This window comes from Castor canadensis, chromosome 1 (genome assembly GCF_047511655.1).
Source record: "Castor canadensis chromosome 1, mCasCan1.hap1v2, whole genome shotgun sequence".
In the NCBI taxonomy this organism is placed as follows: domain Eukaryota; kingdom Metazoa; phylum Chordata; class Mammalia; order Rodentia; family Castoridae; genus Castor; species Castor canadensis.
Genome location: NC_133386.1, coordinates 132410174 through 132429778, shown reverse-complemented (window position 1 = coordinate 132429778; position 19605 = coordinate 132410174). Strand labels below are relative to the sequence as shown.

The 19605-nt window shown below is 42.7% G+C and overlaps 1 protein-coding gene across 2 annotated transcripts in view; it reads left to right on the top strand.

Annotated features, from left to right (window-relative positions):
- The window catches only part of Uvrag (UV radiation resistance associated), a 322555-nt gene that overhangs the window by 22407 nt on the left and 280543 nt on the right, over nt 1-19605 (top strand). For both annotated transcript variants that reach the window (XM_074082663.1, XM_074082669.1), the window contains exon 2: nt 12260-12377. In XM_074082663.1, the coding sequence (XP_073938764.1) occupies nt 12260-12377 (118 nt within the window). The remainder of the gene's footprint in view (nt 1-12259; nt 12378-19605) is intronic.

Below are 19605 nucleotides of genomic sequence, written 5' to 3'. Positions count from 1 at the left end.
GAGCTATGCAGGAGTGTAGGGTATTGTGGCACCAGAAATATAGCCCCGAGGGGGCTGCCACTTGTTCTGTAATGGTGAGATTACACCATTACATGGAAAGGTTGGACCGAGACACCAAGAGCGGGGTATAACAGGTGTGCGTAGGAGGAGGACCTTGTGTAGAGTCAGGTGCCCATAGAGCCACTGATGGCAAGGGAGGGGCGCATGAGGAGTTTCGCAAGGTAGGGGAAGCTGTGACAGGAGAAGAGATGTTAATGGGAACTGCGGCCAGTAAAGGGCGCTGGAGAGAGGCACACAGAAAGCAGTCAGTGACATTAATGGCCACTGTCAGGTTTAGGAGTCGTAGTGAGGCCTGGAACAATTGGAGCCAGGTTGGGGCCGGGTGGAGGGCTGGTGAAGGGACCTTTGTAAGGTCTGTTCGGACTGTAAAACCTTAGTAGCCACCTCCTTTTGAGTAGGAACCGGGAGGGTTAGTTCCCTGGATATCATAATATGAACCGAGGGCTTGGAGGCAGTGTCCCCAGCATAGAGGGCTATCATTTCACCCTGGACCCATCTGTTGTCTCATGGGTTGGGGATGTGGACCACGATGGTCTCATTCTGTCCCCTATAAAGGTGAAATTCGTTGTTTGGGCCCTTTGATCCTAATACCCAGTAGGACTGACAGGACCAATAGGGGCATCCCCCATATTCCTGGGTCCATTTGGCCTCCTTCTTGCAGTACTCCTTAGTTTGGGTGAAGAAAGGGCAGTGGTATCCAATGGGGCCACCATGCCTGGGCGTGAAGGGGATTAAGATAGAGGTCTGGCATCCCTTAGGAGAGCAGTTTCCAGTGCCCACCAACTGGTAACAGAGGTTTCTGAGACAGTGTAGGTCTCCTGTATCTTAAACCTCCAAAAGTACCCTCTGTCATTAGACTGCCCATTCATGGAGAGGAGGGTGAGAACAGAGAATAAAAAGAGAGAGTTAAGGCACAGAGAGTTAAGGCACATCCTTGGGGGCCGGGGGAACAGGAACCTGAGAGATGTTAAGTTTCAAGGGGGTCCCAGGGGAAGGGGTGCAAACGAAAGCAGGGGGTGAAAGCGAAGAGTCGCTGGGATCGTTCTGCCGGTTGTCTCCAGAGGGCCGGGCTAGCTTCAGCCTGGAAATATGAATCCAAGATGTTAGTTTTCCTGGAGTTTCTTCTAATCGGGCTGTGGTTGGAGTGCAGAGGATGATTTTTAGGGGCCCTTTCCACTTTGGGGTAAGGGGTTTCCTCTTGGGGAAAGGGGGAGAGAAGTAGACCTAGTCCCCTGGGTTTAAAGGGAAAGAGAGATGAATGCATGAAGGGTCCGGAGATAAGGTGTCATGGTGTCGCCACAGTTGGGTTTGAAGGAAGGAGAGAAGGGGGAAAGCAAGGTGTTCCGGGAGGGGGCCCGTGGCAGAGGTGATTCCCGGAGGTAGAGCCGGGCAACCGAACATTAACTCAAAAGGGGATATTTGCGTGGGTTTCTGTGGGAGCACCCATAGGCAGAAGAGGGCTATTGGAAGGAGTTGAACCCAATCTAGGTGTAGTTCCAGGGTGAGTTTGGTGAGAATCTCCTTTAGTGTATGATTGGATCGTTCCACCTTTCCCGATGAGGGGGGATGGTAAGGGATATGGAAATGCCATGGGATATTAAGGGCCTTGATAAGTGTTTGTGTTACCTGGAGGTGAACTCTGGGCCATTATCTGATTGGAAGGAGGTAGGCATCCCAAACCTAGGAATGATGTGGGTTACAATAATAGATGCCACAGTTGAAGCCCTCTTATTAGGGGTTGGAAAGGCCTCTACCCACCCTGAGAAAGTGTTCACCAGAACCAAAAGGTAATTGTGTTTTTTTACCCTGGGCATGTTAGTAAAATCTAGCTGACAGTCTGCCCCTGGGAGGTGTCCCCTGGCCTGGTGAGTAGGGAATGGGCCAGGCCTTAAAGGGGTATGTGGGTTAGTCCTTTGACAAGTGGGACATGTGGAGGTGAGATGGTGTAGATATTGGGAGTCCTCTGGGGAAGGGGGAAGAATGAATTTAAGAAAAGTTTGAGATTTTGAGTGCTAGTGTGGAAGATGGAGTGTAAATATGAAAGGAGAATATGTCTAGGGAGTGTCTCATGGGCCGGTTCAGGAGTCTGGTCCTGAGGCTTTGCAAGAGCCAGAGTGTAGTAATTCTCCCTTGCTGCCTGTCAGGCAGCCTGATCTGCCTTAGAGTTGCCCATAGTTATGGGTGATGAATCTGTTTGGTGGGACCGGCAGTGGGCTATCCCAATTTTAGAGGGAAGGAGAGAGGCCCGGAGTAGGTTGGTAATGAAAGTAGAGCTGGTGACAGAGGTTCCTCTCATGGTAAGTAACCCCTTTTCTTGCCAGATAACTGAGTGGGAGGGGAGGATATGGAAGACGTATTTAGAATCAGTGTATAGAGTAAGGGAATGGTCAGCTGCCAGCTCGAGAGCCCTTGTAACTGCAAACAGTTCAGCCTGTTGATTGGTGGTATTGGGAGGGAGAGACTGCGCCTTGATGGTCTGGGTTAAGGACACTATAGCATAACCTGCTCTACATATGAGCTGCCATCAGTGAACCAGGTGTAGGTGAAGCCCTGCAGGGGCCCCTCCTGGATGGGTGAAGGGCAGGGGAGAAGGGCCTCCAGGGTCTCGACGCAGTAGTGGGTAGGCATGGTGGTAGAGGTGGGCAGGAGGGTGGCGGGGTTTAAGGAGGAGAAAGCACAGAGGGTAATGGAAGAGTTGTGGAGGAAGGAAACAAGAAGTGACAAGATCCGGCAAGGGGGAAGTGTCCTTTGGCCCTTATAGGTGAGACGTTCCGCCAGGTGGTGGGGGGAGATGATTGTGATTGACCCCCCGAAAGTAAGTTTTTTTGCTTCCTGAACTAGAACATAGGCTGCGGACAAGGCCTGTAGACAGGGGGCCCATCCCCGGACTGTGGGGTCAAATTTTTTTGATAGATACGCTACTGGGGCAAATGTTGGACCCTTGTCCTGACCCAGAACTCCCAAGGCTAAGCCTTTATTTTCATGGACATAAAGGGTGAATGGTTTTTGGGTATCCAGCAGGTGGAGGGCCGGGGCCTGGAGAAGCGCCTGTTGAAGGCGCCGAAAAGGGGTGTCAATAGGGGTAAGTAAAGGTTCAGAGGAGTCTCCCTTGGTGGCATTATATAGGGGGGGCTGCCAAGAGAGAATAGTTGGGGATCCAAGCACGGAAGTAGTGGGCCAGCCCCAGGAAGGAAAGAATTTCCTCCTTTGTCTTGGGAGCCGGCATTTCTCGAATGAGCTGTTTCCTGTCCAGAGTGATTGCTTTGGAGTCATGGGACAGCAGAACTCCCAAGTATGTGACCATCAGTTGAGAGAGTTTTGGGCCTTGTGGAGAGAAGCCCAGTATCCCTTGTCTGCCAGGAAGTTTAAGAGTGAAGTAGTGTTAGTTTGAGAGATGTTTAGAGAGGGGCTACACAAGAGTAAATCATCTATGTATTGGAGGAGGGTGGACCCAGAGAGATGGAGTTTCCTGAGATCGTTGGCAAGTGCCTGGCCAAACAGATGGGGGCTATCCCTGAACCCCTGAGGGAGGACCATCCAGGTGAGCTGTTGGGAGTGGTGTGTGTGTGGGTCTGTCCAGGTAAAAGCAAAAATGTCCTGTGAGTTGGGGGAGAGGGGGATGGTAAAGAAAGCATCCTTGAGATTGAGGACAGAGAAGTGAGTGGAGGAGGCAGGAATAGAAGAGAGAATGGTGTAAGGGTTAGGGACGAGGGGGTGTATGGGTTTAACAGCATTATTAATGAGTCTAAGATCCTGAACAAGGCAGTAGGTGCCATTTGACTTTTTCACAGCTAGGATGGGGGAGTTGTATGGGGAATGAGTAGGCCTGAGAAGGCCCTTGTGGAGTAAATCAGTAATAATTGATTGTAGCCCCAACAAACTGGAAGCAGGGAGGGGGTACTGAGGCTGGCATGGAAAGTGATGAGGGTCCTGTAAGAGGATCTTGATGGGAGGACAAGTTGCCAGGGAAGGAGTGTCCATGTCCCATACTCTAGGATCCACCCCTGAAGGGAGGGTTTGGCTGGTAAAATCAGAGGGACCATCCATAGCCATAAGGGCGATGAAGGGAATGGGTCAGAGGTTAAATGAGATGGAGGCCTGGAATTTGGTTAAAATATTCCTTCCTAGCAAAGGGGTGGGACATTGGGGCATAACCAGAAATTGGTGAGTGAAAGGGTGACCCAAAAAGGAGCATGAAAGTATGGGGGTGTTTTTGGGAAAGATGGTTTGTCCCCCTATCCGGACAGTAGGGGTTTGTGATGGGCAGGTGGCCCCCCAGAACTCTGTCAGCACCGAGAAAGTGGCACCAGTGTCCAGGAGGAGGCATATGGGGCACCCATCAACTAAAAGGCTTACCTTGGGCTCCAGAAATGAGATGGTAGTCGCCAGGAGGGGAGTCCCAAGGCCCCTTCAGTCGTCCGTTGCCAGTCCTATGAGGTCTGGACTGGAATGCGAGGCTGACCTGACCCCCCGCTGGGAGCCGGGGCAATCAACTGCCCAAAGTCCAGGGGCATGGCATCTAGGACATGGCCATCGTGGCGGCTTGGGTTGGGACAGGCTTTGGCCCAATGCCCTTCCCCTCCGCAGCAGTAACAGGAGCCCAGAGGATATCCTGCCAACGGGCATTGAGAACCCTGTGTGGGGCCTTCTCCTGGCCCCCGCATGGCCTGAGCCAGCATTTGGTATTTTTGGCGTTTAGCCTTTTCATCCTGGGAGTGGAACACCTTGAAGGCGGTGGCCAGCACCTCAGTCTGAGGAATGAGGGGGCCTCTATTGAATTTGTTTAGTTTAGCCCCAATGTCGGGGTAACTTTGGGAGAAAAAATAAGTCATAAGGAGCTGCCTACCGTCTGTGGATTCTGGGTCAATGTTGGTGTATTGTTGGAGAGCCCTGGTTAATCTATCTAGGAAGGTAGAGGGGTTTTCTGTTTTATCCTGGATGATTTCCTGGAGTTTTTCAAAATTAATGGCCTTTTGTGAGGTCCGTTTTAATCCTGCCAGGAGACAGGTGGCAAATTGGTTCCAGAGGGTGAGACCAGCCTGGGTGTTGTAGTCCCAATTGGGATCATGGTCAGGCACTGCAAGGGCACCTGTAGAGTGAGCGGGAGTAGTCTGGTGGACCTCATCAGTAGTCAGGTGCGAGCCTGTTCCCAAACCCTTCTATGTTCCTCGGGCAAGAGGGTGTAAGAGAGAATGATACAGATATCATGGTAGGTCAGGCTGTGAGACTGGTGTAAATATTGGAATTGTTTGACGTCGGCTGAGGGGTTAGTTGTATAGGAGCCCAGGCAGCCTTCAATTTGGGAGAGATCGAGCATGGAGAAGGGGATGTGAACCCTGATAATGCCTTTGGATTCGGCTACCTCCTGGAGGGGTGCTAAGAGGGAAGGAGGGGGAGGCTGGGCAGCAAGTGTGCGTGACCTAGTAATGGGAGGACTGAAAGTGGGGGAGGAGGGAGGAGATGGAGCTGAAGGCGAAGTGGGAGGGGAGGATGGTGGCGCAGAAGGGGATGAAGGAGCAGGGGATGAAGGGCTGAAAGATGGCGGGGTAGCAGGATGCGAAAGAGGAGGGTCGGGTGGAGCCTGTTGGCGGTATGGAGGGGGCTCATCGGCCGGGTTGAAGTCCGAAGGGAGAGCGGAGGTCGGGGCTGAGGGCTTTAGAGCAAGAAGTACATGTTTAGGTTTGCAGGTGGTACAGAGAGCCAGATTGAGACGGAGGTAGGAAAAGGCCTGAACATATGGAATCTCTCCCCATCGTCCTGATTGCTCACAGTAATTATATAGGTCCCGTAGGAGGTTGGGATCTAAGGACCTGAAAAGGGGCCAGTGACTTTGGTTGTCTAAAGGATAAGTGGGCCAAATTTGGGTGCAAAAGCAGATCAAGTTTTTTGGTTTTATGTTTGGGGTCAAACCCAAGGTGTCCAGATTATTGAGGAGGCATCTCAATGGGGAGTCAGATGGCAGAGAAGATGTAGAGGCACCCATTTTGAAGGACCTGGTCCTGGAATGGGAGAGGAGGATATTATGTACTGTGGAGTGTCCCTGCGCAGCACAAATATCCGAGAAAATGCAAAGCGTATGAGAATCAGTCGTTACTGAGTTCAGGTGGTTTGCAGGCCAGAGGCCGGCGGCTTGGATTACCTAGGCCTAGGTTTTGTAGGATACCAGACCCTGTAAAATCCAAACCCTGCAGAGAAGGGGATCCCTCTACCATCTGAGCCACCCAGAGATAGCCCAAAGCAGGGGAAGTGTTCTAAAACCCAGAGACACCGAAGGGAGAGACCGCAAAGGGAGCCCAAGAAGGGTAGGTGGGCTCACCAAAGAATGTCCGGTTTTGGATGCGAGCGAGGGCGATCGGGAGGATGAATCCTGGCCAGTCATGTCCTCAGGGTGGTTGTGGGATGAGTTGGAATGGGGGTCCCACCAGGATTAGTGGGGAGCCTCCATCCGAGTCATAGCACTAAAATCTTGGAAATATAGGCCCCAAAAGTGACCACGTGGAGAGGAGTGATCTGGCCAAGAGATTCTTTATTGCTGGGTGGGAGAGGGAGAGAGCCAAGAGAAAGAGGGAGAGAGGGGCAGGAGCTTAAATACCCCCCAGTGAGGCTCAGCATGATCTGATTGGTTAGGATCTTATGGTTCATGCTGATTGGAGGTTGGGGCAGAAGGAGGATTCAAGCTAGACTTGAGGCTGGACTGTGACCCTGGAAAACAGAACCTTAAGGGTGCAGTAAGAACCGAAACCTATCAGCGCCATTATTGCCAACACCTTACAACCAAATGAAGTGTGCTTATTGACTGACCTGAATCACATGGGTGATTCACATGCTGGAGGTTGAGGTAACTGCAGGACTGATAATGGGAGATAGAGTTCTACAAAGGAAAATCTGAAGACCCAAGTAGATGTTGGGCAGGCCAACACAAGCAAACAAAAACCAAACTGTAGACTGTTGTTAACTTGTAAAGCAGCTTTCTAAGAAAATTAGTAGTTGAACAAGATAAACAGCTATTTTAGATTCTTTAGAAGCACTGGTTTACCATCATACTAATGAGAAATTTTAATTTTTTTCTTAAAGCATGTGTTTTGAATTTACTGTGCATGCCACTTAAGTTTTGTGTTAGAATTTACATTTTAAAGATTTGTACAAAGGGATGGAGTTTAGGGTTATATTGCCCTTTTGTCCAGTGCTTTCATTTCAGGTAGTTGGCACATAGAATACTTTATAACTGTGAGAGCACAGAGCAGAGCATTTGAGGAAGTTTAAGGAGATGGCTGGTAACAAAAATCGCATGGAACATTATCTTAAAGAGTAATTCCAGAGTCTGTGTAAATTTTAATTATTCAGAGTATTTTTACTTTTTTGAGATACAGAAGAACATAAGATGGTTTGGTTTTAATTGTCTATAACTGAATCATTTGAAGAGATGACCTTACTTCTATTTCGGGAAAATCAAAAGAGGTGTGTTTTAGCCAGGGTGCAGTGACTCAAGCCTGTAATCCTAGCTATGTGGGACACCCAGATTGGGAGTATTTTGGTTCAAGTCCAGCCCAAGCAAAAAGTTCTTGAGACCTCATCTCAAAAGCTGGGTGTAGTGGCATGCATATGTCATCCCAGCAATGGTAGGAAGTGTAAAATAGGATCACATTCCAGGCCAGCATGGTAAACAAAAAAAGCAAGACCCTATCTCAAAAAAAATAACTAATGCAACAAGGGCTGCAGCATGGCTCAAATGGTAGAGGGCTTGCCTAGCAATCATGAAGCCCTGAGTTCAAACCCCAGTGCCACAAAAAAAAAAAAAAAAAATGTGTATGTTAGCTGCTGCTGCTAGCCCACAAAGCCCCACTAGACCTCATACTCTACAGCAGTCCAGGTATGTGCATCCTGGGGATTTGTGTTAGTTCAGTGGCACTGCTGAGACTTGACCCCATTGCACTTCTGAGGTCATTTCTTAAAGTTGAAGTGCTCTGTGTTTTAACCCCATCAGATTTTTATTAAGGGTTTCAGATCACTAAGGACCATTGCAAGGCCAAACCAAGTTTTTTGTGGTGCTGGGGCTTGATCTTAGGGCCTACACCTTGAGCCACTCCACAAGCCCTTTTTTGTTTTGTTTTGAGTATTTTCAAGATAGAGTATTGTGAACTATTTGCCCTGGCTGGCCTTGAAACACGATCTTCCTGATTTCTGCCTCCTGAGGAGCTAGGATTACAGGTGTGAGCCACCGGTGCCCTAGTTTACCAATTTCTTTTTTAATGGACCAGTGCTTTTGGTGCTGTATCTAAAAAGTTATTGTGAAACGCAAGGCTTAGATTTTCTCTTATGTTATCTTTTAGGAATTTTAGTGTTGTACTTTACATTGAGGTCTATAAGCTATTTTGAGGGTTTTTTTTGTGTGTGAAAGGTGTAAGATCTATGTCTAGATTCATTTTTTTTGCATACGGATGTCCAGTTCCAGCACCAAGTATTGAAAAGACTTTCTTCACTGAATTATCTTTGGGCCTTTTTCAAAAAATGGTTGACTATAAGCTTGGCATGGTGGCTCACATCTCTGGTTTGGGTGTCTGAGACAGGAGGATCTCAATTTTGAGGCTGGCTTGTGCTACTTAGGCCCTGTCTCAAAAAAGCCAACCAAACAAAAAAAAAAAAGCCAGTTGGCTGTATTTATGACTATATTTGGGCCTGTTTCTAGGCTCACTATTCTGTTCCACTGATCTAGTTGTCTCTTCTGTCATCAGTACCTTGTTGGCTTTATTACTGTGACTTTGTAGTAGTGGCAGTTCTCTAACCTTCTTTCTGTATATTGTATCAGCTCTTCTAGTTTTTTTTTTTTTCTCTTTTTGCATAGCTGTTTTTTGAGATTTGCTCTCATCAGAGGTCTGCAGTTTTCTTCATGTAGACCTTGTGTACACTTGTTAGATTACCTAAGTATTTAATTTTTTTAATTTAAATATTATTTGGGTCTTGATCCAATATGCATATGTATATAAACTGGTGTGTTTAGATGTAGAAATTATTTAACTAAGAGCAAAGAAATAAGCAAATGAATCTTAGCATTGGCAGTGTTGGTTAGTGAACTACTTTGAATTGTGCCTCTGAAGTTGCTGCTCTTAGGCAGACTACTGTGTCTTCCTCACCTGGTACTGTCTCTTTGTTTCCTTTACTTTTTTCCTCTCACCTGGTTTTGCTTTTTCTCATTGATTAGGAAACCAACTTTTATCTTTCCTTGATTCTAATGCTTTTGTCTTCTTTGTAACTAACTTTGCTAAACATTTACTCACTTTTAAGGGAAGTTAGTTCTTTTGGCGGTGGAGGTGTACTGGGGTCTGAACTCAGAGCCTCCTGTTTATTAGGCAGGTGCTTTACCACTTGAGCCACTCCACCAGTACTTTTTTGTGTTGAGTATTTTCAAGATAGGGTATTGTGAACTATTTGCCCCAGGTGACTTGGAACCACGATTCTCCAGATCTCTGCCTTCTGAGTAGCTAGGATTACAGGCATGAGCCACCAGTGCCTGGCAAAGGAAGTCAATTTTGAAAGCTTCTGGGAGGACCAATAAACTACTGAATTTTTTTGTCTTAACAAGTCAATTATTTTTAACCATTAATTGCAATTAGATGAAGTAATTGTGTATTGGTTATCTTTTTTTACAATTATCATTTTTTAAAAGCAGTTTTATGATAAAATTGGAATAATGTCAAAGAAGCAAGAGGGCTTGTGTACATTTTACCGCATTTTACCAAGATTTTATCAGTGATTTACCTATAAGGAGTTTATTTCCTTTGTCCATCTTAGCTGCTGGAAGCATCTTGTATTTATTTTATATGTGCATTTATATTTTTGAGCCAGAGTCTCACTGTGTGCCCAACTGGCCTTGAGTATGCAGTCCTCCTGCCTTAGCCTCCCGAGTACATGGGATTACAGGCACACAACACAGCATCCAGCAGCATCTTATATTTTAATTAATCATGATATAGTGAGAATACTTACCCTCATGTTTTAGAAATAAGTCAAACCACCTGGGAGGTGGTTGCACCAACTTCCTACATAATACAAAGATCTGTTTAGCAGTATCCACACATCCATTACAGAGTCAGTCTTCGTCCAAGCCAGGCATTCTGTGTTGAAAAGCACTAAGTCCATTATGATTGCATTTGTCATTAAAGTCTTCTCTTCGATTGAAGGATAGGTCATTATTATGTTCTCTGTAGCAGTAAAGGATGTTAAAAACCAAGCTGAATATGTCAGGCTAATCTTAGGGAAAGGTCGTGACTCACAGAAGCTTAATAATGCATTTCAGTTTGACCACGCTCTGGCTCAGGGACTGCCCTCATCTGGCCTGGAAACCACCCGTTACCCTCCTCACTCATTGGTAATTGGATGGGAATCACCTGGTTCCTTCCTTCCTATAGGTTAGCATAAGTTTTAAAAGCACCTGGAGAACAGAAGCATACTCTCTTGGCCTCCAGACTTCATCTTCGCCCACCATGCTCCGCTTTTGTATTTCCCGTCCCTAAATTTTAGTAAACCTCATTTGCACTCACATGTCCTGCCAGGGACATGGAGAATTTGGAAGTCTTCTGGTCACAGACTCCACCACCACGACTGCTAACAAGGTGTATGTATTATGCAGCGAGAGCTATGTACTCACAAATAAAGTAGAGGTGTAATCCCTTAGCTTCCTGTATCCTTTCCTCCTTGTTGAGACACCCCTCATTTGGTATTTACTGTCTGTTTCTTTGTTTATATTTGGTTATTTGTTGGAATAAAGAAATGAATAATTACAATAAATAGTACCGAACCTCTTAGGGCTGTTATGAGGACTAAGGAACCACATGAGGATTACGTGATCATGTGTATGAAGTGTTTAGCCCAGGTCATGGCACATGGTAAGCATTTAATAAATGCTAAAAGTGCATTTATTAAATGGTCTCTGTCATTAAGTCTTTTCCTGCTGGATTAATTGGGAAGGTAACTAAACAACTAACTACAATACAAGGTTTAACTTGACATTTTGATTGAAAGGAGCTGGGTGTAGTTCAGCACTTGGGGGGATGAGGCAGGAAGATCTCCAGTTCCAGGCCCTGTCTCAAAACATTAATAAATAAACAAATGAAAAATTTCACTAAAGGGGCCAATGAAAAGTGGATAGAAGCAGAAAATGTTTGTTGTAATCCAGGGTGTGAAATGGAAACCTTGGGCAGATTGTAGAAAAATTAGCCTTTCACAGTAAACCCTAGGGAACTTATAAATGCATTTGGAGCTTTTCATACTTAGAGGATTAAGGAAGTTTATTAGGCAGTAGTCTCTCTCAAATGATCTTAACTGCTGGATTGGGAGAAAGGAATGGGTTGGGACGTGCATGGAGCAAAGAGTGTACCCTTCTGACTGACTGACTGCGCAATTGGAGATGGACTGGCTTGCAGCCTGAAGGAAATTGATGCTTATGTTAAAACTGAGCACTGTCTTTTCTACTTTTAAGTCTCTGAAGATAGTTATCTGACACAGGGTGAGGGTGAGGTGTGTTTTCTCTTCAGCTGATCTTGTGTTTTCATTGATTTCCACTGCTGCTTGCGGAGCTTTTCCATTGCCAACATGTGTGACTCCAAATAATTCAACATCCTGGTTAGGAAGGAGACTAGAACAGGAAATAGAGATGGGATGACGGCTAGAAAAGTGAGAATTTAATTTAAACTCATTACAGTTAGGCTGTTGGCTGAATGGAGTGACTAGAATTACTAGTGTTTTTTGGCTTTGGGCTCTTCTCCTGGCTATACAAGTGATGTGGCATCTAGACTGAACTGGCACAGGGGCTTATGATTGTAGTAACTGCTGACTTTCTGTGTGTTTGAAGTGGATTTTGCATGTCTACCTGAGTACTTGTGTGAAAAATGCAAGCGTCTACTTAGTTCTGGGACTATGAACACCCTTCTGTAAGTGTGCAGTACTTAAGTAATGTTACGGTGTTTCAGAAATCTTTCATCGGCTGCTATTTCCTACTTGAAGCTACTCTGTAAGTGAGACGGGGCAGGTGTAGCTCCTATTCAACACAGGGGTGCTGAGGCGTAGATAAGTACTGGGTTATGGTTGCTGGCTGAACAAGTGGTGCTGGGGACGGCCTGTTGTGTTTCCCTGTTGAACTGAAGCACTCAGAGCGCGCCACGGGGTAAGACGCTGAGTGCCATCTCTTTTTGTTGTTTCTTAGCGGCGTCTTCGGCATCTTCGGAACATCGCTGCACGCAACATTGTTAACAGAAACGGCCACCAGCTCCTTGACACCTACTTCACACTTCACTTGTGTACTGCTGAAAAGATACGCAAAGGTAAGGGGACCTATGGCCTTGCAGACGGTAATCTCATGGTTACTCTCTTTATTACTATTATTATTTCTTGTGGTATTGATCTCAGTCCCTCTCCCTTGCTAGGCAGGTGCTCTACCACTTGAGCCACACCCCTAGTTCTTTTATTTATTTTTAAGATAGTGTCTCCCTTTTTTTCTTTTTGCCTAGACTTGCCTACACTGCAATCCTCCTACCTATGCCTCCCACATAATTGGGAGGCATTATAGGCATGTATAATGGGATTATACATGGGGATTATAGGCATGTATCACCAAGCCCAGCTATTTTGTTGGGATAAAGGTCTTGGTAACTTTTTGCCTGGGCTGGCTTTAAACCATGAGCTTCCCAGTCTCTGCCTCTGAGTAGCTGAAATTATGGATGTGAGCCACCAAGCCTTTTGTAAAACATTCTCAGTGCCTTCCACTATCATTACTTATTGGAAAGTTAAATTGTCATGCTCCCTGAAAATATTTTGGGCAGTTATGTATATTAGAGAAGTATGATGGCTGGGCATGGTGGCTTGTGCCTTTAATCCCAGTTATGCTGGAGGTGGAGATAGGATCCAGGTCCAGCAGGTGGAGATAGGATCCAGGTCCAGCTGCAGTAGCAGCTCCGGCAAAAGTTAGTTAGCTCCTATCTCAAAAAACAAGCTAGTGGTATATCCTATAATCCCAGCTGTAGAAGAGGCATAGGTAGGAGGATAACTAACTGTTCAAGGGTGGTTCTGGGCAAAAGGCATGTCAAGACCCTACCTGAAAAATCACTAAAGCAAAAAGGAGTGGAATTGTGACTGAAGTGGAGGAGTGCTTGCTAGAAAGCACCAGGCCCTAAGCTCAAACCCCAGAAGCGTGGCTAGTGGATAGCTACTTCAGGTAATTTTATAACCCTATATTGATAAATTTGTCATTCCTTTATGTGTTAACTGTTGATATACCAGTATTTAAAATAATTACGCAGGGGTTGGGGATGTAATTCAGTGCTTGCCTTGTGTGCATGAGGTCCTAGGTTTGATCCCCAGCATTGCAAATAAATAAATAAACAAACAATGAGCCTAGTATTTAGTACATTTTTTTTAAATGTAATTTTTTTCTTTAATATAATAAAATAAGGACCTAGTTTATATTTTGTCACACCTGTGATTCCTTGCATATATGGGGTCATTTTCAGAAGAATGGCTTCATCTAATGATTTCATCTAATTCAATTTCATATATTGTACTATGGATTCTTCAATTCTAAGAATAGACCAGTTATTTGATTCAAAATCACAATCATCTTTAGAACACATTGAATAGATGATGCTGTTATAAAATCGGTTGATTGAGGTGGGGTGGTAGAAGAGAGGAAATCTGGTAAAAGATGGAAATGTCAGATTAGGACTGCAAACCACACTGAAGCTAGTTCTTCTGTAACTGCTTACTAGCTTCATGCCTTCTGGTGAAGCTCGCGGGTTTTTGAACTTTTTCTGTTTGTAAAGTGGAGAAAATGATGTCTTACCAAGTAGGCAAGATAGGTTTTTATGAGGACCAACAGAGATAATGTAATAATGCTTGGTGAGATGTGTTTAAACATCTACTTACTCTAACCAAAAGTAACATCATTTTAATGAGAGGTACTGAGGATTGTGGTGTTGGGGATGGAATCCAGGGCCTCATGCATGCTAGGCAATTGCTCTACCACTGAACTAACTCCCCAGCCCAAGGACTTAGTTGAATCTTGTCCTGTGGCAAAGATGAAAAACTCAGGTGACATTTTATCTTTTTAGTTCTAAGAATTTTTAAATCACCATTATTAAATTAGTGGTTATTGATTTTTTTCCCCAGTGTTGGGGATGAAACCCAGGGCTTTGTATATGTTAAGCAAAAATGTTCTACCACTGAGCTACATCCCCAGCTCTAGAGAAGTGACTGTTTAATAACTTATTTTTCTTATTTTAAATATCAGTATATGATCATTAAAAATGTTGATCAAGAGCTGGGCCTGTAGCTCAGTAGCAGAGCACTTACCTAGGATGTGCAAAGCCCTAAGTTCCATCATCAGCACTGCAAAAAATTTTTAAAAAAGCAATCAAGAAGTAAGTGTATAAAAACCCCCTCATAGTAAATAGCATTAAAATAATTTTTAAGGACAGAAAGGGATCCTACATTCTACCAGTTGTCATGTACTTTTATTTCACTATTAATTTTCATTCTAACCATTGCGTATTTTAAAAACAATTATATTAATGTGAATAATTAATGCTAACCACTGTAATGAATACCACAAACCTCTTGGCTTATCATAATATATCATAATAGACTTCTTATATTAAGTCTAGCGCAGGTGTTCTTTATCAGGTACAGCCTTGGCAGCTGTCTTCTGAGTAGTGACTCAGGTGTCCAGATTCCTCTGTTTGGGGATGCTGCTGTCCTTAGTACTTGACCTCTGGCATGGCAAGAGAGAGGAGTGTTACTCGTGGGAAATTTTTAAGTGGAAATGGTCCACATCGATAACATCCATTCCGTGACATCTATTGGCCATAAATCAGTTGCATTGTCCTTTTTACATGTAAAGAAAACTGGGAAATGTAATCTTCTTATGTGCCCAGAAGGAAATGTAATGGTTTAGCTGTTATTTCGTCAAAGGGTATAAGCATTTTTGTAGACTATAATGCATTTAGTCTGCTGCTCACTAATTGGTTATGTCAATAGGAATGTGTAACATTACTGAGTATTTTACTTTTGGATGGGTTTCTGATAATCAGTTCTTGATTATCTTAATAAAACCTCAGTGTCCTTGCTCCAGTGTTACATATGATAGTAGCAACTAACAGCACATTTTAGGAATTTGGAAATGGCAGTAGTTATTGTTAGAATTGTAATGTTAGTCATAATAGTTTTAAAGGAGAGTAGTCATGGCACTGGTTGATGATCATGATGTAAAGATGAAAGCAAAATAACTTTCTTGTTTTTGTCTTTTGCCTCTTCTAGCTCAGATTATACCTTGAGTTTTGAGGTTATTATAGGCTGATTCTTGACATTATCTCAATGAAATGATCATTAGCACGATTAGGAAATAAGTGACAGACCACAGGGAGCCCAGGGTCTGGTGGTGTTAGTCTGTCACCCCTTTAGAAGCCTCTTTGGTAGGGCTTTAGTCCTGCTTGCGAGTTTTAGTTAATTTATCATTAAAATAAGAAGAATGGTGATTTCTGAGACCTCCTTCTGCTCCAGAATGGTATGGTTGAATGAAATCTTTTCATGAATAAAATTTTACCATAGGAGCCGGGGTACCTTTCTCTTAATAGTCCTAGTTAATGTCACCTTATCTTGTTGGTCCTGTCGTGACAAACATGAATATTTCATGATCATTAGATGCCTCTTCTCACTAAAGCCCCTGTACCATCAGTTCATTTCTTTGTTTTATAAGAAAGTTGTTTACTGGAAGACTATCTGAAATGCTGGTTTCTAAGTTATTCTTTTCTTTCAGCTGAATTCATAATAGATCTCCAGAAGACATGTGTGAAACTGTGACTTTTGACATCTTTTTAGCGCACTTAGAGATTGTCTACGTTTAAGGTAGTTTACGTCAAATACCAGTTGTTATATCCCAGGGAACAAAGCCTGTGTCAATGGATGTGGAAATAGGTTCTAGTCCTGGTTCCCTTTAAACTTGGAGTTTTATAAAATCAAGTTAGTTCTTCAAAGTTACTTTCTTACCTATGAAGTGTTAAGTGGCTGTCATCTCCTGGAATACCAGTTTGGTAATCTTCTCCAAGTCTCATACTTAAATATCTTTTGGCCTTTCCTCTGAACTCCTGCTCCTATGTCCAGATGCCTCCTGTACATTTATCTTTGGAGTCTAGTAGGTAACTAAACTCATTATTTTCAAAAGTGAGTTTCTGATGTTCTAACTGTGATCTCCCTTCTCTCCCCTCCACTCCATGTTCTTTCTTCTGTCAGAAAATGGCAACTCCATTTCCTTGGCCAAAACCCTTGGAACCTTGGCCAAAACCCTTGGAACCATCCTGGATTGTCTTCTCCTCTTATATTTTACACCCAGTCTTTCAGCAAGTACTTTTGACTGTTTTGATCAAAGATATCCAAAATCTCTTATCACTTCTTACTCTCTCCAAACCTCTATCCTCTCTTGCTTAAAGTACTCTTCTAGCAAGTTTTTCTGCCTGTGATCCCACCCCCAGTATGCTCTCATCCAAGATGCTATTGACATGAAGTGAAAGTCAGATCATGTTTTTCCTCTCCTCAAAACACTCCACTGACTTCTGTATCATTCAGAGTAAAAGCCAAGAAATATCCTTAAGGTTCTTAGAAGTCTCATGATTTAGCCTTCTGTTGCTTCTCAGAACTCATCTTCTACTCTTGAGCTCTCTCCGTTCCTGTCACACCAACCTAGCTTTCCATGAGTATATCAAGTGTTCTCACTTAATGCCTCTGTACTTGGTATTTCTTTGACCTGAGCAGTTTCTTTCAGATACCCAAGTGACTGGCCCTCCCACTTCCTTGCAGGTCTTTCTTCTGTGTATTTCTTAAAGAAACACTCCTTGGTCACTGACTAACCTTTGTACAAATTCTCACTGTCTTCTGTGCTTTGTTTTCCTCCACGCTACTTTAGATTAACTGACATCTATATATGTTTGGTTATTTGGTTAATGTATTTTTCCTTTCACTAGAATGTCAGCTCCCTGAGGACAGATACTCTTAAGTCAGTTTTGCTCTCTGTTCTGTGTCTAATCCTTGGAATAATGCTTGGTTCACACTAGGTCTTCAAATATTTTTTCTTTTTAATTAAATTTTTTGAATAGGTAATATAGTCTGTAGTTCAAAATATATATGAAAATTTAAATTAAACCTCCCTTTTATAGTTTCTCCTCATCCTAGTTTCCTATGCTATCCTGATAATCAGGGTAACTCATTTCTTGTTCATTTTTCTTGAGGTTCTTTATGCAAATACAAATAAAATTGGAATATTTTTATTCCTTACCTCTATCTTTTTCACACAAAGATATCATACTGTGTGTGTGTGTTATATATCAATATACATTTCTCTACCTCACATTTTTCATTTAATGTGTCTTATGGGTTTTTCCATATTGGTTCACAGGGAGCCTTGCAAATTTTTTTTATATAGTTTTACATCCACTAGATGAACCCCAGTTTACTAATTGACTTCTGTTAGTGGGTATTTGGGTTGTCCCAATCTTTTCTACACACATAGCACTGCCTTGAATAACTTACAATCTCATTATTTCATTTGGGTATTAGTATACCTTTATGGTAAATTCCAAGAAGTAGAATTACTGGGACAAAGAATATGTGCTTTGTTTTGGTAGATATTGCAAAATTGTCCCCAAAGGGAGGGCAATTTTTTGTTTTATGTCTGAGTACCTTTTTTCTCCCACATCCTTACCAGTAAACTGTGCAAATTATTGAATCTGTGCCAATATAATAGGTTAGAAATGGTTTTGCAGTATAGTTTAAGCTTGTAGTTTTCCTATTATGAAGCATTTGTTGAATGAATGGAATGCAGCCTAAGAGCCAAAACATGCATTGGAACCCTGCTCTGCAGTCTCTAATTGCTTTGTTTCTTTAGGTCTTAGCATACAACCTAGAGAAGCATTAGTATCAAACAGTCCCTTTCATGTAGAAACAGGTCTTGAATGATAATTTTTTTTTGGTGGTATTGGGGTTTGAACTCCAGGCCTCATGCCTGCTAGGCAGATGCTCTACCACTTGAATCAGTCTGCCAACTGGTAACTTTTTGAAGATCTAAAGTTTGTTTTGAACATCTACTTGTCAGATGATTTTGCTGAAATTGAATGAATAAAAGTTAATAAAATCTTATAAAAATTATAATTTATAAGGTGTTTTAAATTCAGTATTGCATTTGAGCCTCATAATAATCTTGTTATTTTCTGGGTGTCACACGCCTTTAAAGGTGAAGGAACTGTGGCCCAAAATGTTTAACCAGCTTGTGTAAGGTCATAAAGCTTATACATGGTGGATTGGGGACTGGAACTTTTTTTTTTTTTTTTGGCAGCACTGGGGTTTGAGCTCAGGGTCTCATGCTTGTTAGGCAGGTGCTCTTACTGCTTGAGCCACTCCTCTAGCCCCACGACCTTTTTTTTTTAAAACTCTAAATCCACTATTCATTTTTTGTACCATGTTGCTAATTTTATTGGCAATATTTTAGTTGTAACAAAATGATACATAGTATAGGTTCAAATTTAAGTTGTTAGAAATCACCCCATACTCGATGAGGATTTTCATCCCAAATTATATGGCCCATTTTTGACCTCTCTTCATTTAAATTAGCAGGTCCATTTTGAGGGCCCGATGGAGAAGGCAAATTGGTTACTTTGCTTTATTCATACAGTCATTCAGCCAACGAAGTTTTAGAAGAAGTAATATTCTTAGAGATGGAAATACATATTGTGGGAACTGTTTAATTTAGACACTTTTTAGCTAAGGAATACTTTTTCTCAAAAGAATAAAGAAGCATCTTTGTTGTTTTTCACTGACTTTATCTTTTTTTTAAATTTCTTTATTTCTTTATTTTTTGTGGTATCGGGCATTGGGCCCAGGCTTCATATGTTAGGCAAGCCCTGTGCTACTGAGCTACATCTCAGCACAGTGCTCCACTGATTAGCAAGGCAATATGTACTTGTACTGAATTAAAACAAAATGAATACAGTGAAAAATGAGTACAAAATGAACACAAAATGTGTTAGAGAAAGAGTACCTTGTAATAAAAAGTGCTTTTAAATCCCTTTGGGCTTTTTTTCTTAGAAAAACGTATGGTACATATACATTAAAATATATGTACATACAGCACATACATACATACATACATACATACATTTATATAGGCAGTTAATGGTTGATATAATTGATTAGCCATTTGGAAACAATGAAAAGATTACTTGGGGTTACATAATGTTGGGGAAATAGGTATTTTCCTTAGTATTATTGTAAATTGGTACAGTATATTTACAAATTTACAATTTGTTATTATCCATCCTATTTAAACTGTATTGGTCTTTGATCTCATAATTTTATTTCTAAAGGTTTAGTCCATAGATTCATGTATTATAGGTTATACATCTTTAAAAGATGGTTTATAGCATTATTTGAAATATCCAAAAATTAATAGTAACCTAAGTATTCATCAGTCATATATTTCTTTGAAAAAGGTTAGAAGATTGGAATATCTTT